Source organism: Lactuca virosa, chromosome 9 (assembly GCF_052849685.1).
Source record: "Lactuca virosa cultivar CGN04683 chromosome 9, Lactuca_virosa_CGN04683_v6, whole genome shotgun sequence".
Taxonomy (NCBI): Eukaryota; Viridiplantae; Streptophyta; class Magnoliopsida; order Asterales; family Asteraceae; genus Lactuca; species Lactuca virosa.
This window is the reverse complement of record NC_136434.1, coordinates 81,959,221-81,973,652: the sequence shown is the minus strand read 5'-3', so window position 1 is coordinate 81,973,652 and position 14,432 is coordinate 81,959,221. Positions and strand designations below refer to the sequence as shown.

General features: G+C 34.6%; 1 protein-coding gene across 1 annotated transcript; it reads right to left on the bottom strand.

Annotated features, from left to right (window-relative positions):
* Positions 1–10,486: 10,486 nt before the first annotated feature.
* LOC145135764 (U-box domain-containing protein 29-like) lies at positions 10,487–11,964 on the bottom strand. The gene has a single exon (XM_079069983.1). The coding sequence runs from the start codon at positions 11,845–11,847 to the stop codon at positions 10,618–10,620; it is 1,230 nt and encodes a 409-aa protein (XP_078926109.1). The 5' UTR covers positions 11,848–11,964; the 3' UTR covers positions 10,487–10,617.
* Positions 11,965–14,432: the final 2,468 nt, after the last annotated feature.

The window sequence follows — 14,432 nt, the reverse complement described above, 5'->3', positions numbered from 1 at the left end:
GCAACGAGGAAAAGTGATAGCTTATGCGTCAAGGCAACTAAAGACCCACGAAGTAAACTACACCACCCACGACCTCGAGCTGGGAGCTGTGGTCTTCGCACTAAAGATTTGGAGACACTACCTATATGGTACAAAGTGCACCATTTTCACAGACCACAAGAGCCTCCAGCATATCCTGAATCAAAAGGAGTTGAACATGAGACAACGAAGATGGGTCAAACTGCTAAACGACTACGAGTGCGAAATCAAGTACCATCCAGGCAAAGCAAATGTGGTAGCCAATGCGTTAAGCCGAAAGGAGTACTCGGGTCGCCGAGTAAAGACATTGACAATGACCGTCCATTCCCATCTATCCTCACAAATCAAAGAAGCTCAGCGCGAAGCCTTGAAGCCGGAAAACGTTACCAATGAGGCATTGCGCGGAATGCAAAAGAATCTGACGGTCAAGGAAGACGGAGCCTACTATCTTATGGACCGAATCTGGACACTAAGGTTCGGTGGATTTCGAGACGTGATAATGAATGAGGCTCACAAGACCAGGTACTCTGTCCATCCGGGTTCCGATAAGATGTACCTGGATATCAAACAACATTATTGGTGGCCGAACATGAAAGCAGAAATTGCCACTTACGTAGGCAAGTGTTTCACCTGTGCCAAGGTTAAAATAGAGTATCAGAAGCCCTCGGGTCTACTTCAGCAACCCGAAATACCCGAGTGGAAATGGGAGAGGATAACAATGGATTTTATAACCAAATTACCTAAGACGACCGACGGTCTGGATGCTATCTGGGTAATCGTTGACCGACTAACAAAATCCACCCATTTCCTACCAATAAAGGAGACGTACAAAATGGAAAGGCTCACACGGGTATACCTGAAAGAGGTGGTGAGACTGCATGGAGTCCCCATATCTATTATCTCGGATCGGGATAGTAGATTCACCTCTCGTTTTTGGCAGTCGCTCCAGAAAGCATTGGGAACTTGATTGGATATGAGCACTGCCTACCACCCTCAGACTGATGGCCAAAGCGAGCGAACTATTCAGACTCTAGAAGACATGCTCCGAGCATGTGTAATAGATTTTGGCAAACCCTGGGATACCCACTTGCCCCTAGTCGAATTTTCATACAACAACAGCTACCACACAAGCATAGGAGTCTCCCCCTTCGAGGCCTTGTATGGACGGAAGTGCAGATCGCCCCTTTGTTGGGCCGAGGTGGGTGACACCCAGCTGGCACGAGGGCAATTACCGGATAGCACCCTCACAGGACCTGAGATCATCCGAGAAACAACTGAGAAAATCGTTCAAATTAGGTCACGACTTCAAGCATCGCGGGATAGACAGAAAAGTTACGCAGACAAAAGACGAAAGTCGCTGGAATTCCAAGTGGGGGACCGCGTGCTACTAAAAGTCTCTCCCTGGAAAGGGACGATCCGTTTCGGAAAACGAGGAAAGTTAAACCCGCGATATATGGGACCATTCGAGATCCTTGCCCGAATTGGTCCCGTGGCCTATAAGTTGCAGCTGCCCTCAGAGCTCAGCAACGTGCATTCCGTATTTCATGTATCGAATTTGAAAAAGTGTTTATCGGAGGAAACCCTTGTAATCCCGCTGGAAGAGATCAAGGTAAACGAGAATCTCTTGTTCGTGGAAGAGCCAGTTGAAATCATGGACAGAGAGGTGAAACGTACTAAGCACAGTCGCATCCTAATTGTAAAGGTTCGTTGGAGTGCCAAACGCGGACCTGAATTCACGTGGGAACGTGAAGATCAAATGCTACAGAAGTACCCCCATCTATTCGCGAACCCTTGAAAGCTGCTTCAAGGCAAAAAAAAAAATCGGGTCGAAATTCCCTCAAGCGGGGGATGATGTGACAACCGGCAAGTTTTCGGTCAAGTCAAAGCCGAGTCAAGGTCATCAAGGCATCTAGTCAACTCATCTAGTGTTTATTTGTTACGGTTTACTTATGTTTGCTAATGTATGACTCTAAATTTTAATGCAAAGCAACACTTGAAGGTTTTAAATGTTCCAAACTTAAAACCCTAATCTTGTTGAGGAAGTAATAGCTCTATAAAACATTAGAAAGTGCCCTTCGGGGGTATATAACACTCAAAAGGGGATGTAACTAAGTCTAAGACCCTTACTCAATGAAGAAAAACATTAATAAGGACTCCCAACAAAGTCTCTCTCAATCTCTCCCACTGTATCTCTCTCTCTCCCAAATCTCTCCAAGAATATGAAGTATTTTCCCAAATCTCTCCAAGAATATGAAGTCCTTTCCTAAATCTCTCCAAGAATATGAAATCTCTCCCAAATCTCTCCAAGAATATGAAATCTCTCCCAAATCTCTCCAAGAATATGAAGTCTCTCCCAAATCTCTCCAAGAATATGAAATCTCTCCCAAATCTCTCCAAGAATATGAAATCTCTCCCAAATCTCTCCAAGAATATGAAATCTCTCCCAAATCTCTCTACCTACGTTCCTCAGTCGAAAACAGGCCAAAACCAGAGAAGAAAACCCAATTGGAACATTTTCGTCCGGAACTTCTTGGTACTGAGCCTCTCGTCTGGAACCTCTTGGTACTGAGCCTCTCGTCCGGAACCCTCTTGGACCTAAACCTCTGGTCCGAAATGCCTTCTAAGGAGCCAAGAAGAGTCACCCCTTCGGAAACCTCCCTTCTTGCTTCGGACCTCACATGCTCCGAAGGGTCTTGCTTAAGGCGCGCTTCGGAAGACTGCTGGCCGGACCGGACTTCGCCTGCTGACTCCGGAATTGAAGAGAGAACTTCGGAATTCCGAATCTAGCTCCGGAACTTCACTGTATGACCCCGAAAATTCACCCTTGCTCCGGAAATTAGAATAGGACTTCGGAATTCGCTTCTTGACTCCGGATTTTTGCCATTTTCGGACCTTTTTATCATTTTAAGGCGTTTTGACGCCGGAAATCACACCAAACTCATATTTTTCCTATCTTAGACCCCTTAAATCACTATTTTATGCCAAATCATTTATTTTAAAATATATTTATATAAAATAGAACCCAAGATCTTTAAGGAGATTCTAAGCAAATAAAGGGGTTTTGACTTTATGATGTGACCCAAATTCCTCATTTCCCATGCAAATTTCAAATAAACATGTATTATCCAAAGGAATTAAGCCTTACCCACCAGCTTTCCATGCAAATATCAAGTCACCCTTATCCTCCTCTTTTGATACGTGAACCTTCCTCCCTTATTCCACTTCTCACTTCCTCATCCAGTAAACTCCTAAGAATTCTCTCAAACTCCTTCAAGACTCAAACTTCATTCCTTAAGGAAAATTTCCAGAATTTTTGTAAGTGTTCATCCTCTTTTACTAGTGACTCTTCATATTATTCCAAAGACATCCTTATATTTACACATAGAATTATTCTTAGGATTTTCTAAAGTTCAAAGAACACTTCCAAGTGCTGGAACTTGGAAACTCCTTACACCTCTTCAAATCACCCAACAAGCTAAACCAAGGTGAGCTTCATACCCCATATTTTTCCTAAGTTTTTAATGATTTTGGGGGAGAGTACAAGTCATCTCTTGTTCTAAATTCTTGAATGATTGTATGTATACGTGTGTTTGCTATGTGTGTTGAAAGATTATTATTATATTTTTTTTCTTGCAACTCCCTGTGAACGTGAGGTTTCACAGTACCCATGAGAACAAATAATATTTTAATAACTACATGAACAATAAAATTTACAAAAGGAGCCTCCCAAGTTTTGGGGAATGTTCAACATGCACCCTTGTATCCATGTTTTTCATAACTAGAAATAAAGGTTGTTGGACCTTGAAATGTTGACACTAAGTCTAAAATTTCGAAATTTGAACCTTGTGTTCCTTAAATGACTATTTGCAAACTGTGAAGGTATTATTTACAAAAATTTGACATAAGTAAGTTCACCAAGGATTTTATTCAAATAGAAACTTTATGACAGAAAATTGTGCATGTCATAAAGCTGCTGTCATAACTTCACCCAAGGAATAGTTTTACACAAATCGTAACTTGGCATTTCTCTGGTAAATAATGGATCTCAATGATTTACTCAAAACTGTTAGTATTCTAGTCAGACAAATCTTCACAGTACATATATTATATAAAATAGTGTACGCCTAAAAGTCCTGTAAGAGTTATAACTAGAGTCTCCTAGAGGGGGAACGGGAATTTGTGTATAGATCTATACGGGGTTGACACCCCGCACCTTCGCTGTTCGCTACAGCTAGACCGGCCAGTCTAGGGTGACAAATGTCTTAAACGAAACCGACGCCTGAAGAACGTCATAACGGGCACTCCGTCGTATTAGTATGGTTATAACGACTCACTAGAATATATCAGAAGTGTACTTACACAGATTTCCATAATAATAGGAATCTAAAATTAATGTTGATATTTATCCAAGGTCAATATACCAATAATGCCTTTTTCTTTTATTTTTTTTATGAAATTAATTAAATAAAACAATTGGCTGAGAATTGTTCTCATGTTCTCACAATAATTATTGTTTTCATATGAACCTACTTCTATATATATATATATATATATATATATATATATATATATATATATATATATATATATATATATATATATATAGGAAGGATCAAATGAGAACACCTAAAAGGTTGAGAACGCGAGAACAAATCTGGACCAATCAATATATAAGGGCATATTAGTAATTGTATATTTTAATTAAATTAAAATAAAAAAAAAATCAATCAAATTCCCTTAAATTTAGGATCAGTTACCAAAAAAGAAAGAAATATTTGATTTTTTACTTTTCATATTAATAGAATATAGAAAACATTTTTATCAAGAAAAACATTAAAACTAAAAAAAATTAAAATTTTTTTCTTCAAAATAAAAATTCTCCGATTTCATGTTTTTTTTTCAAAAAATTACTAGAAATCAAACCCGAAATCATTACATTTGTATTCATAAATGATTTTTTTTCAAAAAACCTGATACTACTCCAATCACAAATGAATGCACATCAATTTACAAGTAATCAAATTCATTTTTTTAATAAACTGAAATAAAATGAGTGTAAAAATTATCATTTCTTCATAAAAGAATATCTCTATTCATAAATAAATACACACATTCACACGTGATTACACTGTTATTCACAAACGAATACATTGCTATTAACAAATGAATACCATGCTTCACAAATGAATAAAAGAATACCTCTAATCATAACTAAATACACTCATTCACACATGATCTCACTGCTATTCGCAAATGAATACATTTCTATTAACAAAACGAATACTCTGGTATTCACAAATGAATACCTCTCTCACACATTTCATCAAACAGCTTCTGTGCACAACTTTTTTACTTTGAATCTGATTAGAGCTTCGTATGGCTATCTGTTCCATCAATTACAAGGGTTGGTATGAGATGAATTTAACCAAAGAAATATAGGGTTGATGTGTAAATGAAGAATAATGGTCTGCAATTCACCTAGAAAAATGAAGAACAAGGCAAGTTAAAATGAAAGTGGCGAACCGGGGAGACTTTCTGGGGCGCTTGTCAAAACTACGATTTAAGCATCAAGAACGTGAATCTGATTACCGTGAATCCAATCTGCAACTTATTCACATCACGAAACTTTGTCAAAACTAAGATTTAAGCATCAAGAACAAAGGGGAATTCGGTGATGATTTTTGAAGATCGATCGGGGAGGTGGAGAAGGCAAACCATAGGTGCGGCGGAGGTGAACGGATACGTCTTGGGTGGTGGTGGTTGTTCAAAGGTGGTCAGTGGTAGTGGCAGCGAGTGATGATGACGGCGCACAACAATGGTGGTGATTGTTTTCCTGCTTCTTTTTTTGTTTCAAAATCTATTCTCCTCCGATCAATGATGAAGGCTGGAAAAAAAGGATGAAGGCAGGCGGTGGTGAGATATGAACATCGATGGCAATGGCGGCATAATGTGAAAAAGATGGGGGTGTGCGGCCGGCAATAAAAAAATCAAATAGATTAGGGTTTAGTATGTATTGAAATTGAGAGAAACAACGATCCAATTTAATATCATACATAAATTATAGAAATTGTCATTTATTTCTATTATTTGGATTTCCTATTATACCCTTATCACCATTTCAAAGTTATATATTTAACCCGTCAGTTTTATAATTTATATAAATGACCCGATTATTAATAGCCCTAGATCTAATTATTTAGAAGGTTATGATCTGTTCTCGCGTTCTCAACCTTTTAGGTGTTCTCATTTGATCCTACTCCTATATATATATATATATATATATATATATATATATATATATATATATATATATATATATATATATATATATATATAAAAGGTAGAGTGACGATTGTAACCTCCAAAGGTTTTTTGTCAGAGATCTTCTAAGATCAAAGGATTTCCTCGTAACACGTTGTGTTGTCTTTTGCGTTTCTATTTCAGTTTTACATTATTGTTCATAAAACATCACATCCCTTTTACTAAATTGGTTAAATATTTCTCGTTATTTTTTTAGCAAAGCATTATACGCACATACAAAATAGAAAACACCAACTAAAGATCAAAAGCAACATCATCTTCCTGAAAGATGCTTCAAGACAGTTATTCCCCCATAACAATCTAAGAATTATATCAAGGGCCTACGACACATTGGGGGGGGGGGGGGGGGGGGGGAGGTCAAACCATCCAATAAATATGTATTTTGATACTGATTTGGAGGATGACCAAAACCTCATACATAGGTTGAGTGTCGTCCACGATGTGATGGGGATGGCTAGCCTTCCACATTAATAAAACTTATTCTTCATTTCAGTATTTTGAAGTTTATATATATATATATATATATATATATATATATATATATATATATATATATATATATATATATATATATATATATATATATAAAGAAGAGAGAAAAAGGTTTAAGAAAGGTTTAAATAGGTGGGAGGTTTGAAAGTTAACGTTACTAACGTAAGATGGGGGATATAAGTAAAAAAAGACAATATTACCCTCATGTAAGGTGCACGCTTGGGGAGATAATGACCTAAATTACACAGGTGAAAAAGGACCATCTATGCTGCTTTTTGAAACCACAGTGGAAATTATGAAGTGTTTATGAAACTTAGGCACACAGACATCTTGCCACTTTTCGTAAACTACGAGGTCTATTTTCTAAAATTAATTTGTATTTATAATCAATTTGGCATCCTTAATTTTGTTATAAATTATAATATCAACAATGACATCTTAAACACATATTTATGCTTTTAATAAGCAACATCTCACTTTTATCATTTATCTAAAATGATTTTGTATCTTCACATAAACTTATATCAATTTCCATTATATTTTGATGGAGCAAGATTAAAATAGTATTACCCAACATTTTGGATGCCTCTCTTTTGTCATTTATCCAAAATGACGTTGTATCTTCACAAAAACTTATTTCAATTTCCATTATCTTTTGATGGAGCAAGATTAAAATAGTATTACTCAACATTATGGAAGCCTCAGTTGCAATTCCATCATAGGCTTCATTTGACCGAATGTTGCATAGTTGATTTGACAAATGTCTTATTTTTAGTATTAGGTTGCTTTGATCTTTTCCTGTACTTGCTCTCAGATGCCAAATGGGTTCTTCCTCCACATTTATTGCATTTTCCTTGATATTTATTACAAGAGGTACCTTTTGAAATGCATGATTGAAATGTTGAATTCTTTTAAGTACTGACTTCATTTTGATATAAGGATAATGACTTGAGAGGGTAACCAACTATACCCTTTGTACATATTTGATCACTTAACTTTTTTTGGTGCAATGTTAACCTTTAAACTTGTTCTTTTGCTTAAAACATACCATTATTACCTGCAATAGTAGGTAAAACATGTTTTGGGGGCCTGAGTTCCACCTCCTGCGACATATCTGGCATTTCTTACCTCCAATGACATCTCCAGTCATCTTCTCTAGCCACATCAGATCTGGAATCGTGTTCTTGAGTTATTGTGTTTCTAAAATGGAGTTGTCTGAGCATCTTGTTATGAAATTTGAAAACAAAAACGAGCTCTTGATTTCATTTAACCAAGAACTCCAGATCTGCCATCATTTACCAAAAAAAAATCAAGTTTTGAAAGATGAAATCGTTTGAAGTTGTGTTCAAAACTCGATTTTGAAAGATGAAATCGTTTGTGGTAGGGTTTTGAAGCTAGGGTTTTTGTGTGTTCATGTTTATCCTCATCTGAGTTCATCAGGAACACAAATATGAAGGAGGAAATCAATTTCAGGAACAAAAATCTGAAGGAGGAAATCGTGGGTTCATCTTTATCTTCATCCGCTTCGGTTTCAAGAACACAACTGCAAAATCGAGGTTTGAAGCTAGGGTTTTTGTATGTTCATGTTTATCTTCATATGTGTTTGTTTTCTACAAATATGAAGGAGGAAATTGATTTCAGAAACACAAATCTGAAGGAGGAAATCGTGGGTTCATCATTGTTCATCATCTCCATTAACGAATCTGCAACACCTTCGAATAACATCACAACCATCGGAAATCATCTCCACTGCCGCCATCAAGAACTGTCACACCTCCACCTCTGTCTTCATCTACCATTAGTCGAACACCCATGACGGATTTTGAGTTCATCCATGGTAGTTCTTTCGAGTTTAAACCCTTTGTCCATGGCATATTTCGATTTTGTTTCTAGAACCCTTCATCTTCCTCGATTTAGAACCCTAACTCATTTATGAGATGAACAAATTCTAACAAGAATCAAATATTTGAATCATTTTATGTGTGTGTGTGTGGGATCTGGAAACAAAAGATAAGAAAGAGAGAAACAAGAAATCTGAAAAATGCGTCAAGAATTCATCACGCCGGAAAATCTATTTTGGCAGGAAAAGATAACCAGAAAAATCATATTTGGCCGGAAAAGACATCGGAAACCGGAAAAACCCTCTATTACCGGTCATAATGGTATGTTTTAAACAAAAAAACAAGTTTAAGGGTTAACAGTGCACCAAAAAAAGTTAAGTGACCAAATTTGTACAAATGATATAGTTGGTTACCCTCTCAAGTTATTATCCCTTTGATATATTTATAATATGGTTCTAAAAATATATATGTTCCCAAATGTGTTGTTTTCATATAAGATCCTATTGACGGTATCGATTACGGTAGCATCCGTGGAAAAAAGTTTTTTGAAATTGAATTTGTTGAAGTCGAATCTTCAAACTACCATTACTCAAGAAAGATTGAATGCATTTGGCAATTTTAAGTAATTATTAAGTATTGAAATTCAATTTCATAGCCTTGACTATCATAAAAATAATTGATATTTTTGCTTACAAAGAATACATGAAGGTTCATGTATCGCTTTAAGTGATTTTTGTAAGTATAAAAGAGGTTCCCTGTAATGAGTTTGATATTATCTTGGGATTAAAAAGAATCTATCCATTTTGAGACTCTTAACAATTCTCGAGTTATTTATTTTCATTTTGCCTTGGTATGTATGCACGATAAAAAAAAGTAAAAAGTTATGGCTAGGAATTGTGAATATGAATATAGAATATCAAAGATGCTAATTGAATGGGATTTCTAATTGTGTCACAATATTCTTGTCACGAATAATTGAGTACATATCTTTTTCAACGTTTTGTTATATTGATCCTATCGTTGAACTCATCTCACACTACTACAAATATCTCGTCCAATATTCTAGGGAACCTTTCGTGCAACACACCGACCTAATATTCTCGTTGTATGCATGAGTTCATAATCTTAAGGATCCAGGATGTCAGTGTGGAATGCTACCAATGTTACAACCTACACTTCCTAATTTTAATAATTATAAATTAGTTAAGTCAAATACTACCATTATTGAAAAAAAAATGCATAACAAAAATAAAAAAACTCAAAATGAAGACAGTTATCTTTATATAAAAAATATTAGGAATTGGGATGAAAACCGAGTTTTGATCAATTCGTTTGGATAATTGTAGGACCATGCAATCATTTTTCTTGAAATTTATTTTCTTCTTATGCATGGGATTTTACAAATAATTTCTTAGGATAATCTTATAACAAAAAACTCAAATTCTTAACACTAAAAGTAAGCAATATAACATGATTCGTATTGGAGTGTTAAAAAATCTAGGAGTTCCAAAAGTGATGTTTTATGAGTATTCACATTTATTCTATCTGAAAATTGGATAAGAATAAAGAAATACGATTTTGTGCTAAAAATATTTATCAATTTGAAGCTAATTCATGGTGTATAGTCTATAGATCACATTCGGCTTATATAAACATGCATTTTACATCACTAAAATTGTACTAGATTATAAACTAAACTCCTTTAACACTTGTATAAATTCTAGAAACACCAAAATAATTAATAACGAAATGACAATAAAATCAAGAATAAATAAATAGGACTTGGATCTTTTAAAATGCAATTTTTTGTAGACAAAATTATCAATTTCACTATTTTCATTTGGGAAACAATTTGTGATTGTATCATTTTCTTTTGTACAAAATTTTCTTGATTTATATCATTACACTAAATAATAGTGTGAAAAAAAAAAAAGTACAGAGCGATTTAATAAGGCGTAATGTGAGTTGTCCGAGTCTCGTAACTCGCCAAACATGACTTTGAGTTAACACGGAAAACCTTCACCAAATCCTTACACATTTGCCTCACGATGGCAGAGCAGTTACTCTGCATCACCAGCAACACCTTGGTCAAGCCGTTGCTCCCCATCGCCGCTTCCTGAGCACTCCGATCTCTCGACAGGTAACACACATTCCATATCACGACGATTCCGTTCTCCGTCGCCGCCGTTGAAACCTTCATCAGCCGTTGTACGACGCCGGAGATACACTTCTCGTCGTCGGATATCTCCACCCGCCCCTCCGTGCTCGTGGATACCATTTCTAGTACCTTCATAGCTTTTTCCATCACCGTAACTGTATTTTCAGAACCGGACAGGATCCGTCCAGTGGTTCTCACAATCCCCAGCCGGAGGAGCTCCTTTTTGGCCGGCCTGGATGTGGAAATCGCGATGATAGCGGCTAATCCGGCATCAATTGCTGTCTGATTTGTTAACGTGTTGGTAAGATGACAAAGCTCGTTTAATAAGCCTTTTTGTTCGGCGATTAGTCTTCGAGATTCGTAATCGAACACGGCGAGTGATTCCAAAACCCTAGCGGCGCTAATTCTTGCATCTAAGTGGCCTTTCTGAAGAACCAAAATGAACGGCGAAAAGAAAGCATCATCCAAGTTGATTTTCTTTAATCGTTCTTTGACTTCTTTTGTAAATAGAATCAGATCCAAAGTGGTAACCACTAATTCAACGACTTCAACTTCATTGCTGCTTTTCAGAATCCTCGCCAACATTGGAAGGAATCCCTCTGAATTCGCCAAGGATTCTCTACCTTCCTCAGAGAATTTTGCCAATTCGGCGATCTTCAACAATGAACTTAACAAAACTTCATCGGTTTCTTCGCTACTGATCAATTTTCTGACGGACTCAATGGCTAAGTGGTTGTTGAAGCTGGCCTGTGATTGGGGGCAGAGGAGATAGGAATCGGACCAGAAACGAATGAGGCGGCGGAGGGTGTGGTTTGGGACGACGTCTGTGGAATTGAGGACTTGCATGGTGGCCGGGCAGGTGTTGTGGCCGGATTCCAGCCATTTTTGAATGCTGGTCCGATCGTAGGTGACGCCGGTGCAGAGGCTGACAGGGGATCTCATTACGTCCATTGATATTGGGCACTTGAAGAAACTGGGAACACTCAGATATAAATCGTTCATCTTTTCCCTCACCATTACTGTTTCTTTTTTCTGTAGGAAAGAATTTGTGTTTTTTGTCTCTCTGTGTGTGTGTAAGAGAGAGAGAGAGAGAGAGAGAGAGAGAGAGGTCGGAATATGAGATACAGGGAGTGGGGGTTTTGAAGGAACGAGGGAGTCAAATCGTCGATGAGATGATATGACGTCGTTTACTCAACGATTCATTGTTCTAAATTTGGTAAAAAAAATTATGGCTAATTTTTTTAAGAATAAAAAAAGTCGTACCTTTATTAGATAAAAAAAATATAACTAACTTGGTTCTTAAAAAACAAAAAAAATTAAAATGATGAGATCAAATTTAATGGATTATTTGATTGATGATCAGAAAAAAGTAAAATAATTAAGAACATAAATTGTGTTAATTCTTAGTTAACTAGGGTTTGAATTTCGCATGTTAGATGTTTGTTTGAAAAACACAATCTACTAATACATAAGAAAAATATAAGAAAACAAAATTAAAAATATTTATTTGTAAAAATAAAAAACTATTAAAAATATGGATACATATAAATATCTAAAAATATCTAAAAAGTAATTTTGTAGAAGTGGAATCTTAAAAAAACAAAGCTGTACGTAAAATATTGAAAATAAAGTAATTTAAAAAATAAAAAAGTTGTTTAAACCATATAAAAGCAAAGTCTGTAAAAAAAGGACAAATTTATATAAAAAAATAATAATAATAAAAGTTAAAGTTTTGGCAAAATTGTAAGAAAGAAAATTAGGTTTGTAAAAAAAATTATAATTGGGTTAAATTATACAAAAAGAAAAATTAATGGGTAAACAAATAAAATGTTACTAAAATGGAATGGGTAATATGAAAATTTCAATCAAAAGATAAAAGATATAGTTTTTGGATAAGTTGTGGAACAAAGAGAAACCACAACAATAATTATTATATATATATTAAAGTTGTGGAAGAAAGGAATAGTAAAGTTGTGATACTTTGTTCAGGTCCCTTGATTTACATATCCGGTCCCTGTACTTCTTTAATTAATTTATTCATGTCTTTTTGTTTGTGTTCCATTCAACTTCTCATTTTTTTGGCAGAATTGATCCCTGTATTATTGTTGAAAGTTAGGAATACTAAATTTGGATATATTTTGGCAACTTTGGTCATTATTCTTTACCCATTTTGACACTTTTGGTCCTTGCAATCAATATTTTTACACTTTTTTGGAACCTTTTAATATTTAAAGTTTGGCCACAAAACTTTAACGGTTTGACAACTTTGATCCATTTTCTAAAAAGTTGTTAATTCCTACCCCTTTAATTCTTTAGCCATTTTCACACTTCTGGTCCTTCCAGTCAAAACTTTTACATTTTTTGTCCGGGCCAAAACTCGGACTTTTCATCCTTGCACTTTCTATGTCTGTCATATTTATCAATTCGGAAACAACATTAAAAGCTTCTGGCCCCCGCGTAGCGGGGGTAACCTTTCTAGTATTGTAAGAATGTATCTTAAAATTTGACCCATGTAAAATTATATGATTTATATAATATAGTGTTTAAGAACATCTTTAATAGAAGCGTTATTTTATAGTTATTTACTATTTAATTGATTATTTATTATTTATTACCATTTATTACTATTGAAGAGTATAGTTTATTATTATTATTATTATTAAATTGTCAATATATTATAATTTAGTTTCATACATCTAAAACCCTTCCTCTTTAATTATATTTTATATTTACCCCTTAAATATGTTTTAGTTTTAAACTAATTATTATTTCTTTAATTAATTAATTATTTAATTATTGTTTTTTATTTATGAAACGTTTATATATTTTAGATATTTCATATTAAACTATGATGTGTTTAAAAACGACTAACTAAATGAGGAGTTTTTATGAAATATTTTAGATAGATATAGATTAATATATTAACTTCCTTAAAAAACTATTGGAAGAAGTTAACCATTAGAAACACTATTTAATTACAGATCAAAATTAATAGACAATGATATTAAGTGATAGTATAGGTTTGCAATATAGACAATGATATTAAGTGATAGTATAGGTTTGCAAGTGAATTCAGTTCAAATAAGGTTAAACATTTAAAGACAATTGGTAAAAATAAATAAATTTGGCTTATATTGTTATGAACTAATAACTTATTTTAATAAGTTTATTTAAGGGTAAGATCCATAAAAATAATTAAGTTTTATAAAAAAAATTCATTTTAATATTATTTATTTTTTTGTTTTAATTTGAACATTTCGTTTACCAAATTGTTCCAGTTATGACCACTTAACCGGTCAACATAGTTCTCATATGACATGACATGCTAACATGACATGATGACGTAACATTAATTCATAACATCATATTTGGGTTTCAAAGTTGAAATAAATTAAAAATATAGTGATTTTTGTGATAGTTGTCCAAAATATAGTGACTTTCATGATGTTTCCAAAATATAACGACTTTTGTGATAGTTATCCAAAATACACTGATTTTTTTAGACAAAAAGAATTTAAGATAACAAATGTATTTGAAATAAGCTTATCGGCTTATACATGTATAAACCATATGGATACTTAGAAATTGCCTTCAACCTTTTT